We start from the raw sequence: 25,425 nt of genomic DNA, 5'->3' as shown, positions 1-25,425 counted from the left end.
TCTAAAAAAGACCTGTTATGTGGAACAAAAATGCATCTGTCCATGCATCTTTGTCCAAAACTGCTCTGGCTGAGGGCTGGTGACCCACTTAGCAGTTTTGTCTCACAGAAGTCTTTAAATGCGTACATAATGATGCAAAGAGGCTGTGTTTCTCTCCCCAAACAGGACTGGATTTTACTCAGCCGAAGCACTTCACTGAGTGAGCACTGTCCGAGCACTGGTCCCTTTCAAACTACAAGGAAAGACTTTTATATTGCAATTGTTAGGAAAAAAGTTAGCAGAATATCACAAGTGTTGTTTTCTAGAGCATGGACACATTTTATTGTCCTGTCAGATACGGGAGCGTCACTAATCAGAAGAGCTACAGATCAACTGCTGACATTCTCTGAGTGGTCGGATTATGGATAGATGGAGAGGGGCTGTTACATCTTGTACACTGTAGAGCCCATCCACCCATTAAGGTTACCTTGCTGGAAAAAAAGAACTAATGTGAAAAATTCCCTTTTTTTTTTAAATCACCAATATGATACTTCATATTCTGGGGACAGACTGTCTTAAACACCCTCTTAAGCACTGAATTAGTGACTTTAAGAAACATACATGTATAGTACTCATGAAAACTATGCTCTACTGTTCTAGTCGATATTGCTTTTCAAAGTTCACAAATTTCAGAGGTCTAAACTTAGCAGTGCAAGCAGAATAAACATGTATATTTAATGTGGAGTACTTTCTGCCAAATAATATAAAGCCAAAACTCGAGGCTATTTCAATGACAGTTGTACATAGTAGTTGTGCCAGATGTTGTATTTCCTCTTTTTTATGATCTGCTTTTCAAAAAAACTACCTTTACAATGTTCTGGCTTAAAGTGTAGGCCCTCTTTATAAATGTTCTAGTAAGCACCCATAAATCATTCAGTTTTTGGAAGGAACAATGTGAATAAATAGATTTGCTTTTTATAAACTCATACAAACATTTTGGGGAAATAGCACAATATATTTTAAAGGACCCTGGCAATTGCTTTAGAAATTTGGAATTTTTGTCACAAGTCTGTATTAAGTTTTAATTAAGCCTGATGAATTTGTAGTCTTTTATTTGGAAAATGCTCTTATCTACTTTTAGGTCTGAACTATCCTTGAAAGTTTCACCCAGCTGAGTTTCAGTCAGGGGGACAGCACATATACTGGTATACATATGGTGGTAAAAGATTTAGTGTGGATGTCATGTATTGATTTAAAGTTGTTTTGTAGTAATATATTTCTTTGCCTTCCTATACAGAAGTAAATATACTGCCACAAAGTACCTTTTATACCATATGATTGTGTTCTGATAGGCAAGGGGGCAGGAGCAGAAACTAAAATGTGACTGTGTTGATTATACCAGTATATTTAAAGTGATGTAGCTGTCCTAGTTAGATAAGACTTCAGGCAGCTGAGTTAATAGCGACTGCATGTTGGCCAGTGTGGTTCCTTATTCTCTCTATTCTTCCCATCTGCACACAGGCATTATTGATGATAGCAGCAGCCGTGTGCTGAACTCTTGAAATGTCATAAATTAATTACTGTTGTGCATGAGGTAGGTAACATCCTGCAATTTCTCTTGCACTTATGTCTTCCTCTTCTCGGAGTCCCATTGACATTGCAGATGAAAGCACCGGTGTAAATGGTAGTAACCATTGGTAGTGTGAGGACAGTTTGTTGCTTTTGCATGTTACACTCCGTTTTAAAGCACAGTGTTGAAACAATGACCCTTCTCTTTCTGGACCTATCATTTTAAAAGGGAAGTCATATTTTAGATATAAATTGACAGTATCTCTTAATGTGCTTTTAATAGAGCCTAATCTTCAGAAAGCTACACATGCTAAGGTGAAATTAGTTTTCTCTTCTTTACACAATGTTAATCTAAAATGGTTAATGTGAGTCATAAATTCCAAAGTGTTAAAAATAAATTCATACTAGACTTTGAAAGCTAATTATACAAAGCATACAAAAAGAAAACATCACGGTATTATTACAATATCTCTCTCTATATAATATGTGCAAAATTCAATATACAAGCTTCTTGTTATTCAGCCATTAAAAAAAAAAATTGTAAACATGTTAACTTATTTAAACCAATACAAGTAGTTTGATGTTACTCCTGGGAAACAAAGATTGTCGGTACAAGAGCCTCCATAACTTGGAGGGCAAGCAGAACATGGGACTCCTACTTTATATGGTGCTTCTCCAATCCAGTTCCCCCTGAAAATAAAAAAAGGAAGAAGAATGCTTAGTCATTAGAGAAAAAGTCTATTTTAAAAAGAGGAGAAAAATCTATTCATTAATGGTACCTGAGTGATTAAAGTTAATGTTTTGAGTGATGTCCTATAAATGTCCAGTTACACAAAACATGTATGACTATATTTCTGTAGCTGCTTACTGACAAATATTGATCTACTGATTCAAAAAAAAAAAAAAAAAAAAAACAGATGGAAATGACCATGCCATCCCATGCCAGTGGTCCATTCCATATCCTTTATGGGTCTGTGGTAAAGTAAAAGTCCCAATCCTCTTGCTTTTACTACTGTCAAATTACTTTTGAATCTCTGATTCTGGGACATAATAATCAACCATCAGGCTCTCTTTCATGAGAAATTAGTAGCATAAACATTGGTGCAAGGTTTTCCTTGAACATTTTTGTCCTGGCAGTTATCTTAAAAGCTTGTAATTAGAAGGTGGAAAGACCAACCGAGTGAAATATTATTATCAGGTTGTGCTGGCCTGAGTCCACATTGTGAAGCTCTGAGACTGAATTCATGGTTAAGGAAAAAGGGAAGATGAAAACTATTCACAACAGTGCTGTCTTAAAAAGAATAATATTTGCAAGTTCACAGTGGTCTCATAGGTATTAGTGGGAGGAGGAGGAACATGGACTCCCATCTGGTAAATGGAGCTATGCAGTTTCTAGTAGAGCTCTGGGGAAGGGGATCAAGTCTGGAAAGTGCTCACATGAAATGAGGTAACTCAGAAAGATCTGGGAACATCTGAAAAAAGCATTGAGACTTTTAGATGCTTATATAAACCCCCAGACTTTTAGAGCTTCACGTATCACTCATGATGCAGGCAGAAAGTAAGTTAAAATTAGATTTTTATTTAAATGCTATGTCTCACAGAGCAGAGAACTTTCCTCTAGTTTGCATGTGACGTGGTATAGTAGTGAGTAATGCAATTATTTATGAAACATTTTCTCATCCCCCACCTCCTAGCCAATAACATTGGATCAAAAGCCTTGGTCTGGGTTGTGCCTTGGAAGAAAGTAGGAATCTCTCAAATAATTTGCTCATTCCTACTTCTCTTCCAAATGGGTACAGCAGACTGAATGCTCGGGAAATATGTTTAGTTTGATAACAGATATGGAAATCCAGAAAGAGTTCTCTGAAAGCTGATTTTTTTGCTTTATTCCCTATACAACATGTGGTTGATTTGTGTGAGTCCATATTAGTTAACCTTATACAGGGCCTTTGCAAACCTTTGAACTATCCTCCTTAACTTTTTTTTCCCCCTGATTTCAGAAACACAAATGTGCATTACAGCATGGCATCAATTAAAATTATTGGAGATCTAATCCCCAAATCTTTGCCAAATTCCAATTTTAATAACTCAAGGGGTGTAATGTTCTTGTATTCTGATGTTCATGCATGCTGATTGTTCAGAGGGACATAGCCTTTATTCATTGGAAAAGACATGTCTGTATGTGTGTCCAAGAGCCCTAAACCTTACATACTTAACCCAACTTTATTGATTCTTTGGAATATGACCTTAAGCCAGGAAAGTCCACTCAGTACCCTTCTGTGACGGTGCAAGAAATCTATGTGAAAATCCTTATTCAGCTACTTATAGATCAAAGTTCTACCCAAAATCTCATCCAGAGAAGAAGATTAAAACTCCAGAGAAGCACAGTGGGATTTTCAGACTGAGAAAATATGAAATGTTATTAGTACTTTGTTAATTGATAGACAAGTAATGCATCCATTTTCAGTAATGCCTAATACACGACATCATTCCTTTGCTATTTTTGAACACAATGAGGGAAGTATCCTACAATATTTGTAATTCATTTCATATTTTTTACAAATGGAGATACATGAAAAATAGTACTTGGGTTATTCTTATAAACTTTGTTCACATCTTGTCCAGATTGTGGAGCTAAAAGCCTAAAAGCTAAAAGTCAGATACAGTTTTTGCTGCCTGATACCCCTCCCATTCTTTTCTTACCTCTCTTTTCTAGTAGATACTAAAAAGGACATAGAAATTTTTATGATTTTCTAAGGAAAAGAAGATATTTTTTCAAGTCAGTTTTCTCATCAAATCCTATCTATTTTTAAGTTGCAAAACCTTTAAAAATTCTCATACTCATGGAGCAGCTAGAATAATGACATGACTCCAATTCATTCTCTTGCATATTCTTTACCACAAATGGACCTGTGCCACTGAGAGTTTATGGAAAACACGCTCAATTAATTATATTTCGTTTCCTATACAGAACTATGGCTTAGCCTAATATTATTCAGTCAGAGAAACCAGCAGCCTTTTACACTGTCCATGCTATTTTTGAAGCACTGGTCCAAACTAAACCTCAAAACCAAGCTCTCCTCTATCCATACTTTACTAATTCATTCTGCAGCCATATGTGAGCTTGAGATGAGGTCCAGGGAACACCTGAAGAAAATTCAGTTCTTCAGTTCAACTTAACACAGATCTCTGCATGGCTAAATGAAATAGGGCCATCAATGCGCATCTATAATATATGCTTTGAAGGACTCTAATATTGCAAGATGAGATGAGATTTGTAGACACTGAGCTTAGATAGATGGACTTTATCGGAAGCCTATGCTAGGGCTGCCCTTATGCAGTATGGTCATAAGAAAAGGTATCCTGTGGGTAACAGTGTGAGTTCACAGAGAATCAAGATGCACAGCAAAGATGTTCCCTAAGGCCTGATCTACAAAATGATCATGTACATGAGGAAGTCTAGCTCACCATAAGTGTCTATAACAGAGTAAGGAAATGAGGATTTGAAAGTAGAGTCCAGCACAAAGGATGAGAATCACAGTAAAAATAATAATAACAATAAAAGAAGACAAGTTTTTGTTCCATACACCTCAAGTTATTTCTTTTTCTTCCTTGTATACTAAAGTAGTGTATTTGTTAGATGTAATGTTAGGATGAATGAGCAGCCCATAGAAAAAAGTGCAAATACAGGTCAAGCAGCAGAAAAAGGAGTAAGCAGTCCTATGAGAGGACCCACACATGCATGAAATATAAAAATAAACAATATTAAAAGAGAGCAACTCACTTTGGGGCATAGTTGCATACCAAGTAAACAGCTTGTCGCCAAACAGATCCCCAGACGTTCATATTGTGGCATGTGTGGATTGCGCAGCCTATACGATTGGAAGTGGCCCAAACCATCTGAATAAATATTCGTTATTGGTGAAGTCCAATTTGAAAAGAAATATATATATATACATTTATATAAGAGAAAGCTATAAATATATCACAGAAAATTCCAGCTTTGGATAGTAGATTTTGAATAGAATGGAATTTATATAACCTGTGTGTAATGTGTGCACATGGGTCCATAGCATCGCAGGGGACACCTGGGGTTGCAGTCCTGAGGATAAGGGAAAGCATAATCCTTCACTTCATCATACCATGGCTTTACCAGCTGGAGAATGGATTGATACCTAGGTTCGTTTAAAAGACAGAAATAAAAAATGTGCCTTTTCAGATCTAGAAATTTTGGAACTTTCTGCTGCTAATCCCCATGACCCAAGTCACCTAAAAACACATTTCTCCGGACATCACTAGGGGCAATAATATTAAGCAATAATACTTTTCAGCCAAACGAAAAGCTTTTAAATTATAGATGCATATCAAGTATTGCTAGAATAATGAAAGAAGCTTGCATCAACCTAAGATCTGGACCTCAAAGATTGATAAAATAACCGTTTGGTAAGATATCTGCCTACCTTCCAGTTCTTACAGACAGGTTTTGGCCCAAGAATCTCAGTAAGTAGGAAGGTCCATGATCCCAAATGCATGTAGCAGCCCAAGCCTCTGCAGACTTGGCAAGGGTTTCATCCCAAACCTGAGAAAATAAAAAATCCTTAGCAGTAGTACAGACAAAACAAACACACATGACAGTGCAAGAAACAGGTATTTTAAGTCCTAAGTGCACCAACATAGCACGACAGATTTGTAACCTAGAAAGAGACCTCTTGAATTCACAAAATCATGGGCAAGCATGTACAGGACCTAACAGGATCTGTCCTAAATCACCTACATCATCAGAAGAATCAAAATATTCAGATCTCTCTATTGTTGACTGGCAAGACCCTCCGTTCTCCTACCATTTTCCCTCTGTGTTGATGAGATCCATATGTGAAGAGGAGCAAAACATTGGATAGGACTCAGATAGAAGGTTAAAGTGAAGGAGACACACAGAGAGTGGAACAATTCAGCACGGGTATTACATACCCCACAAAACCCCAACATATTTGAAATGGGATCTCAGGAGTATCTAAGGCTAGAGAGAGCACTTGGCAGCTTTTCATATTTGAGGCCACAAGGTCAAGAAAAGGGGGTCCACAAGGCAAAAACTATGAATAGTGTCCAGGTGCAGTATGAGTCTCATCACTTTATTTTGCATGGGAGCTGACACTGCTCCCTGATTGGAATAAAAAGAAAACAGCTCTATAAGGAGAATTTTAACCATTTCTACTCCCTAAGTCATTCCCTAATGGTAGGAACATGACAAGTGACCTTAAACAGTGTTTCTTTTTAATATGTTTCCTGCTCATTTACATGCGTGGCTTGTAACTTCACTATTTTCTCCACAGCAAATAGAGTTGTCTCAGCAATAATAAAGATATCAACAATGGAACCTACTGCAATGCTGGAGCTTCAGGTAAGAAATATTTTGCTGTCATATTACAATTCTGCATAAATCCTAATATATCTTAGTGTTTAAGTGATGCCTAAGTAGACTCTAGATCCTGGAATTAGATGTGCATTTTGAATACACCAAGTGGAGTGTTTTGGTGAATTGCAAGTAGAAAGACAGAAACAGAATGTGGTAAAATTGCTTATCCAGCCCATAGCATCTCTTTAAATGCAAAGACAAGCTCATAAATCTTGAGTGGCTACTAAACAGAGAGTATGCTCTGTGAGGTATGAAATAAGAGGCAAAGCCAGAAATAAACTTATCAAAGGATGAGGTGGCCCACAACACAAATATTTTCTGTCCTATGAGCTAGTACAGATTTCTAAAACACTGAATTCATAGTTTTAAGTTTCCAAACCTGAAGAAAGGACTGACCACAGATCATGGAACAGGATAGCAATTTGTGTCCCTGACTCTCTATGGTTGTTTGAGGAATTTCTCTAAGTGAAAAAGTAATATGGAATTTACTAAACTTTATGGACTTGCTATATCATTGAACCAGGCTTTTGCTAATATGGAGCAGATGAGGTAGATTCTAGATTAAAACTGAAGAAATACGACAGAGACCATGATTAATCCTTAACACAAATGATCTTCCATTCAAGTGGAATCACCTTATGAGAAATATGATGGATGGTGCTTAAAGCAGAACAGACTTACTTTACACCTCTTCAGAACAGGTCCCAGAGTGAAGTAAAAGCAAATCACCAGTAAAAGGACAAAAGAGAGAAGTGTTAGGAAGAAGCATACTAAGAAGGAATATGGTCCTTCAGCCAGGGAATATTTTGACTTCAGCTCTCAAAAATGAAGGGAGTTTCCTGTAGGAGTTAGACTATTCTATAGTTATAGTTATATATTCCTATAGTTATATATTCCTATAACTTAGGAAGAGAAGACTAGGCAGAACTACTAGGATATAAGAGAAGCAACCTGGAACTGTTAAGACACTGTCCAAAATCCAGAAAATGCTCCAGGGTCCAAGAGGAAGACAGTGGTGTAGAGACATTTGTTCTGATTTGTATCTCTGCTGTCCAGCCAATTAGCAGAATGTGACCAACATCCAAATAACTCTTTACAAACTCTGTAATATTTCAGTGGTCCCCAAAAGAGGGCTTGTTGCCTTAAAGAGGGGACAACAGTAGGTACAAATGTAGAAGTGTGCCTAGGAAGTGTTCCTGAGAGGCCAGAGCCACAAACTGACTTGTGTTTGGAGCCTGCCCAGACCCAGGGGAACTTAAAAGTACATGAATTCAGCATGTGGGTCCAAACACAGCTGGCTGGTGTGCATCCATAAGGGGCAGTTCAGCCAGTACTGTGACACCCCATAAACACCCTTCTTTGCTGGGATTAATCATGCTTCTGGCATGAATGTTTTCTGCCAGGAGGCTGAACATGAGGTTTGCGTGCTTGTTCCCAAGTGACCTGGCTGCAGTCCCACAATAATCTGAATGCGTACTGTATTTGCACAAATAGCACCAAGCTCCTGATTTTGACCCAACATATTTTCACATGCTAAATTGCTTTGCAAAGTAGTATGTTAGGTGATTAAAAGAACTGTGAAGATCGGAATAGGTTTTCACCATTAATGCTATCTGTAAACTAGGCACTCCCCTTGCCTTGGATAGTAAGAGAATTGTTCATTCACTTTCATTTCTCTTCAAGCTCTTTTCCTGGTTCTCAGGCATCATCTGTAGCATTTGCCTGTGAAAGCCTTGAGGCTATTTCAAACTCAGTTAAAAATTTGTGGCTATGGCAGTTAAGCATTACCGTGATATGTGGTACACCCTGTTTTCCTTTATCTATTCACTCTTGACCACTCTCTGGACATATGAAGCTTTTGGCAAACATAAAGAGAGAGAGAGAGAGAGAGAGAGAGAGAGAAATCACTGAATAAGAAGTAAAAGGCACGGAGGGGGACATCTGCAACTTCTTTTCATTCCCTCCATTCCTCCATCAGCAAGCTGGTGAAACACCCTTCTACAGAGTCCCCTGCTGCTATGTAAATCATTTGTATTTCATAGGAGAAGATGAAGTGCTTCATTAGGATGTTGCCTAAGTTTCTTTCTGATAGAAAAGTGATGGTCTTACTCCCTCTAGCAAGAGCACTAGATTATCTCCATAAGAAAAGACAAGTAATTAATATAGGCAGAAGCAGAGAAATGATTATCTTATAAGGACCTAAAATCTTCTCAGTCATAAGAAATTGCACCATTAGTTCAACCCTTTCAAAAGAAGACTGACCATGGGCCCACACCTGTATTTATTTTTTATCTCAGTTCAGTCTCCTGTGTTGGGCACATGGAAGAAGAGGGAAAGGAGATATAGGGCTTTTTGAATCCATAAGACTTCATTGTTCTACATAAAAAAATAGGATATAAAGAAATAGAAAAAAATCTTAAAGCGAGAAACTGAAATACCTTGAAAGCCTGAGAGGCAGTTTCTGTACGAGGAGATACTAAAAGGCTCAAGGTAATTAGCAAGAGAGTAAAAAAAAAAAAAAAGAAAAAGAAAAAGTGATAAAATAATGAACTATGTAATGACGGCCGATCCAGACTTTCTATTAAGCGTGTTAAAGAAAGCTGCCTGACATGAAAACTACAAAAGGGAGGAAGAAAAACCATTTGCATACACAGTGGATCAAGATCTGAGGAGATGACTCATCCTCATGCATTAATCATGCAAACTTCCAGTTGCCAAACAGCGCTCATTCTCCCTGGGGAAAACATATCTTTGTTTGCTAGGTCACCAGTGTTTGGGGAAGCCGTCACCTTCATTCCACTCAAAATAAGGAGCCCCCTGAACTCTCTAGACCACTGATTTGGTCCACAGTGGAAACCTTCCCCACCCCTCACCCAAGTCTAACTGAGCCGTGATAGAGTTAAAGCGTCTCTCACCACAGTTCCACTGGCAACTTGAAGTGCACATCCTTAGGCCAATTTATTTTTGTTTCCTCAGTCAAAAAGTATTTTCCTAGAAAGCTGTCTGACTGTGATGTCTGCACTGTTCTCTGCTAAACTACACTTCAGAAAGGCTTTAACGTGAGTCAAGTGGACTGAAAACAGGGAACAGGTATTGATGAAGGCCCGTGTTTCCATATGGGGAGTTTCAACATCTGAGAGCACAGGCTTTATCATCTGGCTCTGGGGTGTACTGTGCACTCACATAGCACATGCTGGTTGAGTGTCAGGAATAAAATCTTAGTCTTAATAAAGTCAGCGGGAGTTTTGCCAGTAAGGCCAGAATTTTACCCAAGGTTTTTTTCCCCCCCTCTCCAAGCAAATAGGGAAATAAAGTCTGTTTTCTATGAAGGATAATAAAAAATGGGGTGTAAAAAGAAATCTCTTTAATGTTGAATGAAATTTCTTGAAGCCCACTAAGTGTTTGCCTTTTAATGTGTCACAGTTCTCTCATGCCTCCTGACTGTCTATAGCCATTTCCTGTCTCTCAGTTATTCTTAGATAATTTATATGTAAGGGGGATGGAGTTGCCCTTTTGTTCTTTGTTGAAACAGCTTTTAATACTATGAGGTCCTGGTCTGGTTTTTAATACTATGAGGTCCTAAAAACTATGCTGTTAGGTACTAAAAGGATGATGAAGTTGAAGAAACGTTCTGATGATGAAAAAGAAAAAAAGAATCAGCTACAATTCTACAAAGATCTCTCCAGAGCGTTTGCTAAATGATACTTGGTTATTCTCTTCCTGTATTGATAGCTGCACCTTAATTTGAGAAATGCTCTACATAACCATTAAAATAGAATCTGAATTTAGAAACAAAGTCCTTCCACTCATTCTCATTACGGTCAGAATTGTACTTCTAATATCAATCATTTAAATGGAGTGGCTTTCTCTTGCCACCCTGCTCAACAGAAGTCTTTGGGGATAGATCCTGGTGCAGAATGTGAACTAAAGCTGAAAGCACCAAGGTACCTCAAACAGCAACTGCACTATTTTATCTGTAAGCAAAACACATTAAGCAAATATACTTGAAATAAATTTGATGGAGCTCTCTTAATCTGAGTCCCCTGTTCTTACATCCTTTCTAAAGGATGGCTGAATTACTGCAAACATATTGCTATTCTGGGTACATTTACCCTCTGGTAATTTTTCAAGATTAAACATCAAGCTTTGTTGATTATTTCAATTTTTCTTGAAAAGTAGAATATGTCATATTCATAGTTTTAAATGCATTACTGCAACATTTAATAACACTGCTTGAACATGAAAACTTTGCTGAGACATCTGTGAATGATGGATTTATGAAGTCATGGTTAAACGACACTGACTAAAACAGAGCAGGTACTAAAAGCAACACTCTCAGAGTCTGAAGCACAGTGCTGGTGTTAAACCAAACATCAGGCCTCAGGATTTTGATGGCATTAAGGGACCATGTGCCGTTTTGGTTCTTTATCTTTATTAATACAAGAAGGCCTTGTATTCACTGTAGATCTTCAGTGTAACTACCTATAGGTGAAATAATTAATGTCAGAGCCTCCTTAAAGACTTTTGGTGGAGCACCTCTTAGTTTCCTTGTACAACAGGCTAGAGTGCTTGTAGTCCAGTTTCATATTACTTATACTGTATAATAAGTATTACTTATACTGTATAATAAGTACATACAGATTAGGAAAATAAGTTTTTCTCTTGTGCAAGGTCTGTTTCAGGACCTCTGGCTACCAGTGGAGCTCATGACTTTGTTTTTTTCTTAAATTTGACTGTCTCAGTAACATGGTAGGAGCACCACATTTCTGCCTGGAACCAATATTAAACCACTGAGGCTTAAGCTGCCATTTTGAGATGCCAGAGTTTGCAGTCCAGCAAGCTGCAGGGAGCAGTGTATATCTCTCTTAGAATGCAGCTTGACCGTCCAAAGGACCTCTGACACTTGGAGAAAAGACTCCATCAGGTCATATCCTGACAGATTTTTCCAGAGTTGGAAGAGCTAAAAACACAAAACATTTACACAAGTGCATTTAATGAAAGATGATAATTTGATGAAATAGGCTGGACAGCTGTATCAGAAAAAGTAGCCATGTGTGACTATTAGTTTAGTTTCTTGATCACATGCCTGCAGGTTTTCCATTGCTGTAGAGAGAACTTTTTAAATATTTTGGTAAAAAGAAAAGGAAGAGGGCATTTCCTCACCCTCTATCAAGGCTTTCCCTCATACTTTGAGTGATGCTAATGAGTTCTGGGGTGTTCCAGATCACCCAAAGCATGGCTTACTAAGTCAAGAAAGAAAAAGATGAAGGTCTTGGAACCTCACATTGGCCCTTGATGGACGCTTTTCTTAAATTAAACAGATAAATCCCACCTCTGCAAGTGTTAATATGCTTTATTCTTAAAGTGTTTTTATATATACTAGAGTATGAGTGACTTGTTTCCCATTTCTTCAAAAGAATATCTCCTCCCTATCTGAAAAATAAACAGAATTTCAACATTACATAATCTTGTACCAGAAGAAAAAATCCACAGCCACTCAGTAAATTACATCAAAATGGAGATCCTTTTTTATTACGTCTCTTCAACACATTGTCAAAGAAAAAAATAAAAAAGAAAGAAGATTCATAATTTTCACTTTCCATGTTGCTGATACTTATCCTGAGATTTATGATCCGACTCTTGAATTCTGCAAAACGTGCTCTGATTCTCTTTTTTTCCTTTTTTTTTTTCTCGGAAAGCAACTGCTGGCTTCTTCCAAACTCATCAGCAGATCTGTCAACACTTTACTGTATTTATTTGTCTCCCTTCAGAAGGATGTTACAATTGTTCTGGGTTTGGGGGGGAGGGGGATGAAAATTACTTACTCCAAAGGTAAAAATAAAGTACACGCAGTTAAAATGTTTATTTCACTTTTCTTCTGGGCAGATAACAAAGCACTGATTTCAAGTAGTGCAACACATCTCAAGTAAAACACACACTTAAACTAGTAGCATCTTTAGAGATAAAAAGGTAGATTTAAAAACCACTTTTAAATTGTCCCCATTGGGGATGCCACAGCTGAAAAAAAACAACTGACACTGTCATCTTAAATTCCATTCATGTCTAAGTTGCTCTTAAAGTTCAGAATTTGGAAGAAGTCAGACTCAAGATCCATTATACTTGGCAAATTTGGGGAATGAGAAAAAAAAAATCAGCCTATCCTTTGATAGTCAGGTTCTTCATTATACAGTGTTTAAAAAATGAAGAAACATTATTCTGAGGGGAAGATTATTTAGCAAAAAAAGACTTCTTATGGGAAAACTGAAACATTTTTCATTTAGATTTTTCCTAATTTCCTGATTTTCACAGCCAAAAATAATTCTCTTTTCCTTATACAGCAAGCAGATAGCTTCCCTGCAGTTCAGAACATAAATTTCCACAGACAAAGAAAATATGAGGGGAAAATTCTTGATCTTAGTATTGTTATATTTTTATACACGCCTTGTCATATGAGAGCAAAAAGTCATTACCAAAGCAAAGAGCTCTCTTCTTGTCTCCAAAGATTCTGAAAGTTATTAATTATTATTATTAACAAGTAGCAAGAACTTGTGGTCTACAGACAAACTAAGCAGAATACTTAATGATACACTGTATTAATACTCTTCTCATTCTATGAGGATATGTATGCATAAATGGGAAGATTTTTTAGAAGTATTTAAGTTTACAGCTCTCATTGTCATGAAGAAAACTTTAAAAACATGAAAAATAGGAGCTCTGCTTCCCTGAGGTTGCAAACAGACAGATTCTGTAGCTAGATGAGATGGGCTAACTGGGGAACTCATAAAGATGTGCTTTTAAACTGGGAGCCTAATGGGTTTAGGGTAGATGACAACATGATGCTAATGAGCATTTTAAAACATTCAAGCAGTAGAGAAGTGTGCTTCCATTCTTCTTTTGCTATCATAATCCTTAATCTTTCCTGTCTCAGTTTTATTGCCAGTAGCAATGAAGCTCCCCTCACTTGCACAAGGGTACAAGAGAACTTCGGTAGAGCATTGCTCTGAACATTAAATACTAGCAGCAGCCCTCAGTAGTTTAGCCTAAAATACTGTGGGCCTTTTACAAATACAAGGTATCAGCTAGGATAAGGTGCTACATATTTCTCAGTGGTAAATCCAGTAGTTTAAAAGTGCTGCATAAACCAGAGAGCAAAATATGTACCTCCCAGTCACTCAGGAACCTCCTAATACCCTAGAGTGTCCATCAGGCGTGGGCTGTCACACATGCCTGCTGCTGCCTGTGACGCCAAGAGAGCCGTGACTTAACTAGTCCCACAGCTGGCTGCCAACAATCATCCAGCCGGGCTGTTAGGCACCCAGTACAGATTTTAGCACAAATTGAGAGTGAACAGCTGAAGAAAGCTGTATCAACAACTCTGTTCTTCAAAAGCTGATTCACATGACGATAATTGCATGATGAGATTGCAAATGAAATGTTGGGATATGCAGCTTGAATATAGATGCAATAAGTGGTAATTTGCAACAGTAATAATAGAAAATGCCAATTTGTTTTTCAGTTTTGTGATCTTATTCGTCATTAATATGCTTACTGTAGTCTCATATTAGTGTCATCTGATTGTTATTTTTTACCGACAGCACAAACAAAATCATAATGGTTCCTATGGCCCTCAGAAAGATGGCCAGCAGGACCTACTTTCAGCAGTGAACAATCAAAAATTCAGGCTTTTTACCTCAGATTTCTGATTTTATTCTCCATTAGCCCTGTGCTTTTGCTTGTTTGTCCAACTGGAGATCAAAAGCACTTATTTCCAAAACACCAACAAGTAGGGAAGAAAAAAGCCTGGAGTCAAGCAACTTCTTCCTGTGAGAAAAACTTTGGGATGCTGGGGAATGAAATGCTAAGTGTCCAGCCCATCTGTGCAGTGGGACTCCACAGGTGCTAGTGTAAGTCCCAGAGTAGATTAGCAGATATAGGCTGCTACTCCCCCAATATGCAGGTCTTGTCCTTCGGGGTCATTCAGTGTGCAGCCTTGCACCAGCCTTATTGTTTGCACATGCAGTAGCCTTTTCTCTGAAATCCCACAGCAATATGTAGGGTAGGCAGAAGTCCCCTGCGCAGATTTTCTCCTGGTCTTTTGTTTAGTGGAACCTATATGTTTTTAACACTCAGAGATTTTCGGTAGGACACCCCCACTCCCCCCACTCCAAATCTGGCACAAAGCTTAGTGAAACAACCACCAGCCCTTCTTCCTGCATGCTTTTTCAGCAGAGTGACTGAAGGAGCCTCATCTCTTTGCCTTCGCCTTTTTCAATACATACTGTGTGGTGAAAACATATGATCTCATTGGAATTTATAGACAGATTTGGCAAATGTTATGTATTTATTTGGGCTGTGAGATCATTTGGATTCTAGGCCATTTCTCTCTCTCTAAGAATTTTTTTTGCTCTCAACTGCCACCTGTTAGAAATCTTACTGTGCATACTGTGATGGATGCCCACTGCATATGCAAATCCTTTCCCTAGTGCATTAGGTACTAATTAGAAAGGTCACACAGCAAATTCCCAAAGTCTATCCTCTAGAGAAAAAAATCATGATGGGGATTGCTGTTCTGTACTTTATTCTTTTGCAAATAAATATGGGTTTAATATATCAAACTGCCTGTCCAATACTATGCTGCAACTCAAAGTAAAATTGTGCAATGTTTTACAGTCAATTTACTCTCCTATATCCAAACCTCCAAACATCTGATCCACACTTCTGAAACGCTCAACATTAGAAGGTCTGTTTTATATTCTGGGCATCACCAGATAGATGTCCAAAAAATCTTATTGTCAAAAATTCTTTTCTTATGAAAATTCAAGTCATTTTATATAGAAGCTTATATTTCTGGGCATCTATTTTGTCCAAATTCAAACTCCTACCATTTGAAGCTTGACTGCTGCTAATAGTCAATTTGTTTCTTCCAAGGATTGTCTGCATTTCTTTTCATCTTTGGCACCAAGCTTTTAAACAATAAGAAACAAAGAAAATTGGTAGGCTGTCAAATTTAATAACAATAAGCTTCCCTGATATGTTATTACTTGTTTATCTTTTGGAAAAGTTAAATATCAGAGCTACATATCTTAAAGTATTCAGTGCTTTCCTAACCTACTGCAAGGCATATTTTATTTGGCAAGAGCTTATCTCAGAAGTGGCAACAAAAAGAACCTAACTTTGTCAAGCTCCATGTCACCCTGACAATTTGTCATTGGTCTGACGATGAAGGTGGCTGACCTCTTTCAATTTAAATATGATCACTGCAAATTGCCTTTTCTCAAAAACACAAAATGTGAATGGAAAATTTGTTTCTTGTGCAGTGTTTTGTTCCTCTTCTAGGAGGAAGTCCACATTCTTTACTTTTTTATTATTAATCACTGACTTTTTCATTAAAACAAAAACAGTTCTTAATTCCTTTAAAATTTTTCAAAGAAAATACTTATTTTTTTTAAGTAGTTCTACCTGAAAGATATGGCAGCATGGCACAAACAAAAATACCTTGCAGCTTCTTTTTTCTGCAGGATAAAGAATAAGAACAAGAATTCTTTATTCTCACAATAAGAAGGCTCAATATAAGATGTGTTGTCCTGATACAAGTTAATAGATAAGCCTGTACAGATGGAGATGAAAAAAAACAGTCATTCTCATTTGAACTAAAATAGACCTTGGACCCCATCACAGAGTACCTAGGGATGCATTTGCACATGGAGGTGCCTGTGGTGATGACAGTAGTCCGTATCCAAAAGGCAAGCAAGTGGTTATCCTGGGGCAGTTCCATCTTTTACTGTCTTTAGGATATACATTTCCATAGACTTGAATAGCCTATTCTCCTTTTCAGATATGGAAAGAGAACAAAAATGTTAAGAGGTTTAGGGTTACTATCATCTCCATTCATGTATGAAACTAAGTACTGTGTACTTTGGATCACAATTCTTGTGAAAAATGCCCTGTCTCTGTTTTTAGCCAAGAAGTTCAAGAGGTGCTACATTTAATAATAAAGGAATGTCTAATTCCAAGGGCTCTGGGCAGGCTGATTTTCTATCAGAGACTTTACTAGGTTGTTTTTTTGTTTGCTTAAACTCCTAGAAGGGTTTCTGCTAATACTAAATTTAAATAATGTAAATATTCTCTTTTAAAACACCATCAAAATGGATGTTTAAAAATACTTATGCCTAAAACAAGGGAAAGGAACTCTAATACCAAAGCAAGTTTAACTCAGTCATTCCTGACAATATTACTTTTGGGGAAGTTCTTCAGATTTTTCAAAGGCTGCTTTCTAGGAAAGGTCCTTTCTGTTCATTTCTTAAACCAGTCTTCTATCACTCTGAACTTACAGCTTTTGTACTTGACATAACCACTTTGATTTGAACCTAGCTGAACACCAGATCTGTTTCTGAGATTGAACAGTGGCTCCTAACCTTGTGCAGCTGAAATTCTGTTCGAAAAATTGGCAGCATTCTGCACCTCATTGATAACCGCTGATTAGTACTGCATTGCGTTATTGACAGCAGTGCAGTGGGAAATAGATAAGTGGGTAAACTCATCTGTTCGGCAGAAGAGAACTGGATTACTCTATCATGTAAACTCCAGCTACTCAGGCTGACTTTCAGCTACTCTATCAGTTACCATGTTCTGTCTCCATCATGGGCAAAGGCTAAGCATAAAAAAAAAAAGGTAAAAGCTGAGGTAAAACAACTGCTTCCTTTCATTCCACAATGTAGTCATGCAGATGGAAACTCCCTAACTTTACTCATGTAAACCACTTCAGTTCTTTCTATTTTCTTCTAATTTTCCGAAAGGAATAATATTCCAGAACTCACTAGCCTATGATCTTCAAACACGCTGGTTGGTGGGTTATGGCAATAGACAGAAAGGATGTGACTCAGTTGTCTAAACATAGACACGAGGTTTAGGAGGGAGAAACTGGAGCCAGTAAACGCATCTCATTATTAAACCCCTCTCATTTGTTTTCACTTCACTTGCTGTGAATCCCCCATGTAGAGCAAACGAAAAGTTATGGCAAATTGAGATAGGTGAATTACACTGAGGGAGCTCTGAGCTTCTCGATATTCCTCTTCCCAGAAGACTGGATAGGCTATACTTAGATTTATTTTGTGCTCTGGCATGATGAAAAGCATATTCAGATTTCTGCACCTGCACTCATCTTCTGATTACTTTATTTCAACCTTCACCATGTATATAGGATTTAAGGGAACACTACAATTCAATGGGCATGTAGGCTGCCAGTACCTTCTAGAGTAAATTCTCCATTGCATTATGGCTCTTGTGTCTTTAAACATCTATAGTTAAAATGACAGGCCTAATTTTCTTTGACTCTTAACTGACTTCACTGATCTACTAAAGGAGCTGTAAATGGAGTGTAACTGTAATTTGCCCCAACATACAGAAGTACTGGAAGGCACATATATGGAAATTAAGGAAACATTATATGCATACATACATCTTAATGCCAAGAAAACTGTCAGAAAATATGTAAAGGTTAATGTGTGAAATTAATCAAGAAGAGAAATTCTATTAGGCAGTTAAAAAGTGCATATAAAGATTAATTATCTGAGTTTTAGAGAGAAATATTTAGGTTAGACATTTGGAAATCATTTCTATTCCTAAGGTAAAATATTTGCCAAGAGATGTGACTGAGACAGCATCACTATATATTTTCAGGAGCAGACAAGATGAAAACCATATGTATTTAATGTAGAAGGAAGTCCTGCAATAGGGCGTTCATAAACTATATGTATTAAGAGATCCTATCCAACTCATTAGACATAAATCTTGAAGGAACAAGTCCTGCAATCCTTACTCACAGACATAGATGATTTCAGTGGGACCATGCAAATCAGCCAGGGCAAACAACTCAAGGAACAAAACGTCCTCTAAGATTTAGAAAGGTTTGTAAGAAACATAACATGACAACAGCAAAAGTAAGTAAACAACTTGAGAAGCTTAGTATTTATCAGAAATGCTTTGAATTGGAGAACAAAACATATTAACTCACTTTTTCCATGTCCATATGAAAGGCTTTCAGGTATTAAATAAGACTCTGGAAAAACTGAAATTTCTAGAAAACACTTTTTTGCCATTTGTCTATCATCATTTGTCAATCACCTATTGCATATTCACAGAGCATTTTAAAGATCATCTGGATAGCCAGAAACTTTTATCAAGAGTTTCACATTAGGACTGTAATTGCAATACAGCTGGTAGTATTGTGACCACTAAGTGGGTTATTTTCTTGTTTCTCTGAATTGATTTTGTAAGCTGTCTGCAGGTTTTTGTGGACAGGAATCAACATCTCCAAACTTGTTACCTCCAAAGTCATCTTTGAACTCACCTCAGCTCAAAGTGGCTCTTGGGCCTTAAAGAGTGAATAGATTTCTGCTATGACTTTTCTTAGCTCATGTGACTACAGGAATTACTTTTGTTCCTTTTATCACAGTCTTTCAAGTAGGATTTACTAGTGAAGATGAATAAGCTCAACTTGTCCACTCCCTTCCACATCTTCTGCTACCAGCTCATGGTAAACTATCGTAAACTATGTTGCCATGAAAATAGTCCTGGGTATCCAAGCTATTTCTTGGTAGTTTGGGAATATTTCACTACCTTGAGTTCTACAAAGTGACATATTCCAAGGGCTAGATTTTCACAAATATAAAAGTGTATTTATGTAATCACTGAACAAAAAAAAAAAGTGTAATCCTGCCCCATCTTTACACTTGCTACTGCCAGTCTACTACTATGTACTGGACTCAGGACTCATCCTTGCAGAACCCCACATGATAAGCTCTGCCAGTTAGCAGTGAAATACTCACAGCTCCTCTTTCAGTATGGCTCTTTAACAATTTATGAAAATCTCCTTAGAATGCTACCATCTATTTCCCTAGTTTGCCTATGGGAATCCCATGCAGGACTGTGTCCAATGCTCATTTAGGTCCATCTATTTGTTGCTTCTTCTTGGCACTTGCAAAACTGTGATCAGCATTCATGTATGTACACTCAAACTAGGTTCTGCATGCACATAGCAACATGGGTTATGTGGAAAGAACACATGGACTTTTAAGAAACTGGCCTCAAGTGAGAATAATTGTAGAGAAGGTAAAAATAACAGTTGTTTCTCACCATAACAGATATTTCTTTAAAGAATGTTTTGGTATCCTACAGATAGTACCAATGGGTACTAAATGATATGTTTTCAGAGACTCAGATTTCAGCCAGCAGGATACTGAAAGTCTTTACTGGCCTATCAAGTAGCTGAGATGTTCCAGAAAGGTAACACAGGCTTCTACAGTGCAGAATTAGCATTCAGAGAAAGGGATTTGTTTGTTTATAGACTTCCCCTGGATTTGAGGATTTACATACCTCTCACACTAGACAGCTGCAGGAAATTTTACACCTCAGGTTTTCTGAATCATGAATTTTATGGAACCTTTTTGCTTTCTGCAGAAAAAGTGTGCAAAGCTAAGTGGATGATTTTAATCCAGCCTCTGCCAGATCAAAAGGATGGTGTCCTCTTTCTTTCTGTGTGTATGGTACCAGCTTTTGAAGGAAGAGCAGAGAATTGAGAATGATAGTCTTAGGCTGAGAAGGCATGAAAGATACATAATAAGAAGACTTTTATTAAAAGCAAAAGTCATTACTGATACAATATAGGCCTGAAAGTTCTTGCTTCCCTTTTCTTTTACTTGCCATACTCAGTGACTTTAGATTTGCCCTTTCAATCAAACTTAAAATTGAAGGCATCAGCAATACTGGCACCAGCACCAAAAAGAGGACTACTTTAAGTGTGACTCATAGGGTACTAAAATCCTAAGAGAAAGATTATTCAAAGTCTCATTGACCCATTGTGCATAACACGGGCCAGTTCCTTTCGCTAGGGTTTCACAACAGAACAATGTCTCACATAATTGCTTTTGACTCCCCAGCAATCCACTTAGCATCAGGGACCGTATACAACAGAAGATCGGAACAGCACTCCATCCACCTCTCTGGAACTGAAGTAAGACACTGTCCCAACTCTGTTACTGCAGTGCTCATTTGAACACCCTCTGCCACTCAAAACCATTCTTTGAGACCTCTCATCAGAAGTCCTAGAGCATACAACTTTCAAGGCAATAGATGTCTCCATAGGGCAGACAGAATAATGCCCAAGGAATTCAAAATATCTATAAATGCACTGAGCATGTGAAAAGCAGGCTGTTTCAAGGGATGGAATAGAATGCGTCAAGAGGAAAAGCAAAAACAAGGTCAGGTGTGGAGAACTGGAATCATAAGAACCAAACCATATTGTTAAGTTCAAAACTCTTATCAGTGAAAGAGAAAAAGAAAATGGAAATATGCAGAGGTGAGAATGAGATACAGTCATTTATGAGAAAAACTTAGTTGAATTAGGAAAATGGAGCAAAACACAATTTAGCCTGACTGTGGATAGAGAAAGGAAGATATCTTTTTCTTGTGTTTCCAAATTGCTTAGTCCTCTATTTCAATGTACTTACAAGCAGTTTCCAAAATCTACTACATCGATAGCTACTTCCAGCTTCTCTAACTTGTAACAACCTTTTTAATCATTGTTAGGTGAATGAGAAAGGTCACTTTCATCACTACAAGTATATTTTTCCATAATTTTCAAGACAGGAACACACATTCTGTAACATTCAGCACAGCGTACATTGTCTTCTGGTGATAAGGATATGCTTGTTATCTTATTTATGGAAAGGGATATTGAATGATACAACAACTTTTATATAAAATAGCAGAGATCTTATGTCCCTGTAAGATACAACAGATGTAGTGCCATACTCTGAAATTATAGAGACAAAAGAATGGATTCAGCATCCAGCCAAGTTCAAATGGTCATTGCTGATAGCAGGGGTCCCCGGTCTGTGGCCTACCAACACTATACCATCTTCAAAACCTTCCTATCAAAACCTTTCCATAGCCACACAACTGAAAAGTTAAAGAGAGGCTGCCATCGCTACAAACCAGATGGCAGAGAAAGCTATGGGTGATGTTGCCTTCTGGACTTTCTTTGCTCCATGAAGTTTCATGAGGAAACACAGATTGACTAAATTCTGCAACAAGGTTTGTGGCAACTGACTTAACTGCCACTTGAAGATCCAGGTTCAAGTTGTAAACTCTGCATCCGTACCTGAAGTCACTTTAGGTGGTGCTCCGAAATTTGTAGCAAGAATAAAGTACATTAGAGCTGGGAACCAAACTTGAAAGAAAGCTGTAAACCTTGTCCTCGTGATTACTGCCAATGTAGATGATACCATGGAAGTTTATGCATATGGGTATATTAAAAAAAGATTTAATCAGGGAAGGTTTTCTTCTTTTCAAAGTCTTTTTACTGAACTGGCTAAGAGCATTGCTCTTACAAAACTCTTGGGAATACGACAGGGTACTGGCTTCACTTAAGCAAACTACAAGAGTACATTTCTAAAAAACATAAGCCAAAGGAAGGGCATGGTAGGCTGCATTCCCTCAGACATTACAACAAAGTTTATTTATGCAGAATCAAAGGAAACGTCAGCACAGAGCTCAGCACTGAAAATGATGACTGAGCTTGACTTCTGACCTCTCTATTTTTCTATCTCTGACCTTTCCACTTAACCAAACTTCAAACTCAGATTACGGTATGGCTGCAGGCCTTCATCCTGCAAAGCTGTGAGTGCACTCAGCTCTTTGAGGTGCTGCTGGGACATGCTAAGCAGATTGTATGATCAAATCCAGATTCAGGTAACATCTGTGATAGAAATAAGTCCAAACTGTTAGTCAGTAGTCGCTAAAGTGGAGGATTTGTTATTACTATTATCCCCTTTTTATGTCAGGCTGATGGTGTCCTGTTTCTTGAACCTGTTAACTGTCTGTTGTCATCTGAGATGCTCTGTGACTTTAAGCAGATATTATGCTGCTAGCACAACTTGTCTATGCTTTTAAAAGACTGTGAATGCCTTACTTAGAAGGTACAAAAAGTTTTGCTTAGCCAACTTATTTTTAACATTAGAGCTCCACAGTATGCATACATTCAAAGCTGGAACATAAAGCAGCAAACACACTGGCTTAGCTATTATCTTAGTGCCAAGTATGAAATCACCCTGCGTGAATAACATTTATCATACCTGCAGGAACAGATAATTCACATAAAGAGCATTTGCCAGTAAAGGGAAAAGGTACTGACCACAAACAGAGCATGTTAAGCAGACTGAAATTCCACATGGAAAATAAATATTTAAAATAAGTATTGTATTTGACCAGAAATTAAAATTATTAGCTGCATGCAAACAATATGCAGTAAGTAAAACACATGAATATGAGCCAAACTGTCCATCAGACAAATTACTTTCTAAATACAGTTTTACCAGATTCTCTCTGAAAGTGCTACGTGTGAAAATATTTAGCAATGTTCTTTGGCCACCTTTTTGGGTACATCAAGGCAATGACTTTCAGCATACTCCATAACAGTTTTGCAATGGGACTACTAATGACTAGCACCTCAAACACATGTGATCACATGTTGTAATCACATAACCTTCCTCATGTCAACAAGCAGTTAACTCGCAACTTCATTTACTTGGGCCCCAACAGCTTCATTGGGACCATTCATGGAAATAAAAATTCAACAAGGTGAATAAAAGGTTCAGAATTTAGCATTTAGGTTTTGCTTCCTTAAGTTAATTCAGTTTAAAATCTGAAAGAACATTTTAGTAAGAAGCAATAGTTAAAAATTGTTTGTGTACTTAACTAACATCCCCAAACACACAGTTTGCTCAACTTAAGAAAATGAAATCACTGATTTATACTTTGTTATGTATTCCAGCAGTTCTAAAACGTTACCCTTCTCTGAAGTAAACAAAGTTCACTTACCATGTATTCCATGTTGGAAGCAGGTGGGAAGACTTTGCCTCTAACTTGATTGTGATAATCAAGAATGGCAATCATGTCATTCTGTGAAATGTATCGCTTCCTCCTGGCTTTGGGAATTTTTGCAGAGTCCAGATGAGCTGCCAAAGCCGTCTCAATGTCAGTGAAATTATTGTTTGACAGGAGTAGGTCAGTGGAGTTGGGTAATGCTATTGCACTTGTTTCACAGAGAATGGAAAATAAGAAAGCACAACTGATTGCAGAGATTACTGTCATTTTGGGGCCAAAGGAGAAAGGCCACTGAGATGTTCTGCTTTAAGTCAGGACAGTGGAAAACAGATCTGTAGAAAAGAAGATGTTCAGAGGTGTGATTCTGTACATCTGGGTAGCAAGACTGAGTGAATTGGCAGACTATGATCAGACAAATGATTTCTGTCCATCAGCCCACTTTTAAAAAACAGTCCAGTCAGAACACGTGTTACTGAACAATTTTTACTATCCATATTATGATTAAATGATAACATGCTCTTACTACAAACATACCAAATGAAGTATCATTATAGCATGAATGCCATGATCAAAGCTAGTATTCCTTAAATAGTGAGAGTGCTATCACAGAAGATAATTGCATAAATGACACTGTATATCATAAATGGGGAGACTGCTAGAAACCTCACAGAATGTTATGTGCTGAAAATGAAAAATACATCCCAGGTTATGCCTTTCCTATATGCCTGCATTGTTTTGATAATGCCACACAGATAAACTAGTAGGCAAAAAACATATAAAGCATGAAAGGAGGACATCTTAGAAATAATATTTGAACCTTAAGTTCAGCAAAATGTGATGAGCATCGATAAAACTGCATGCAAAGCAAGCTTATTGAGCTGAATGGCTTACCTCTGGATAATATCAAAAAAGAATACAGTCTATTGTTCTTCCAGTATATATAGCATTCTCCTATGTGGTGATATGAACCTTTGTGAAGGCGTGTCTCTTACTACAAACCCCCAAAGAACAAAACTCTGCCGGTTTTGAAGCTTCTGGCCACAGGAGCTGCTAACAGCTTTTATATGTTACAGTCTGTATGATCCAGAACAGGCAGTTTCTCTGAAGGACTCTGCTTGGCCAAAAGGAGAGGGGAGGAGTTCTGCAAAGCATACACACAGCGATTGGGTGGCATCTCAGGAGTGTAGGTGGTTTGGATATTCAGTCACACCCCCAGTTTCTATAGTACAAAGAGGCAACATGCAAGACACGCTTTTTCAGTACTTCCTACCTTTATTCTTCTTGCTTGTTTTTCCTTATTTCATGAACATCATGTTGGCTTTGCTAATGTTATTTTATATTGCTTTTTGAACATACAAGGAGCAGCATGAAATACAGAGAGTTTAAAAAAGTTATTCAAGTCACAGGAAACAGAACCTATGCAATGCTGTCAATACCGTGGGGCAGCGTAGCAAGTGAGTGCTCATAGCAGCCTGTGAGGATTAGTGGAGAGAGTGATTTCCCACTGAGCGGTATCTGGCAATTACAGGACATGCTAGAGGCAGCACAGAAGAGCAGCATTTACTTCATTCATTGCTGAG

The 25,425-nt window shown here is 37.7% G+C and overlaps 1 protein-coding gene across 1 annotated transcript; it reads right to left on the bottom strand.

Moving 5' to 3' along the window:
* Nucleotides 1-294: 294 nt before the first annotated feature.
* PI15 (peptidase inhibitor 15) lies at nt 295-24,903 on the bottom strand. The gene is made up of 6 exons (XM_013942863.2): nt 24,737-24,903; nt 23,840-24,177; nt 6,009-6,127; nt 5,591-5,723; nt 5,333-5,448; nt 295-2,238 (listed from the first exon to the last, which is right to left on the bottom strand). The coding sequence occupies exons 2-6, from the start codon at nt 24,110-24,112 to the stop codon at nt 2,103-2,105; spliced, it is 777 nt and encodes a 258-aa protein (XP_013798317.1). The 5' UTR covers nt 24,113-24,177; nt 24,737-24,903; the 3' UTR covers nt 295-2,102.
* Nucleotides 24,904-25,425: the final 522 nt, after the last annotated feature.

The sequence above is a fragment of the Apteryx mantelli genome, chromosome 2, assembly GCF_036417845.1.
Source record: "Apteryx mantelli isolate bAptMan1 chromosome 2, bAptMan1.hap1, whole genome shotgun sequence".
NCBI classification, from domain to species: Eukaryota; Metazoa; Chordata; class Aves; order Apterygiformes; family Apterygidae; genus Apteryx; species Apteryx mantelli.
Note: the sequence above shows the minus strand (reverse complement) of the source record. Positions and strands in the feature narration are given on the sequence as shown.

Coding starts and splice junctions, on each gene's coding strand:
- PI15 (XM_013942863.2), bottom strand. CDS start 24,112: ATGACAGTAATCTCTGCAATCAGTTGTGCTTTCTTATTTTCCATTCTC. Junction 6,128..23,839: donor CTTCCAACATGGAATACATG/GTAAGTGAACTT, acceptor TTATTTTCTCAG/GTTTGGGATGAAACCCTTGC. Junction 2,239..5,332: donor GTATGCAACTATGCCCCAAA/GTGAGTTGCTCT, acceptor TTTTATTTTCAG/GGGGAACTGGATTGGAGAAG.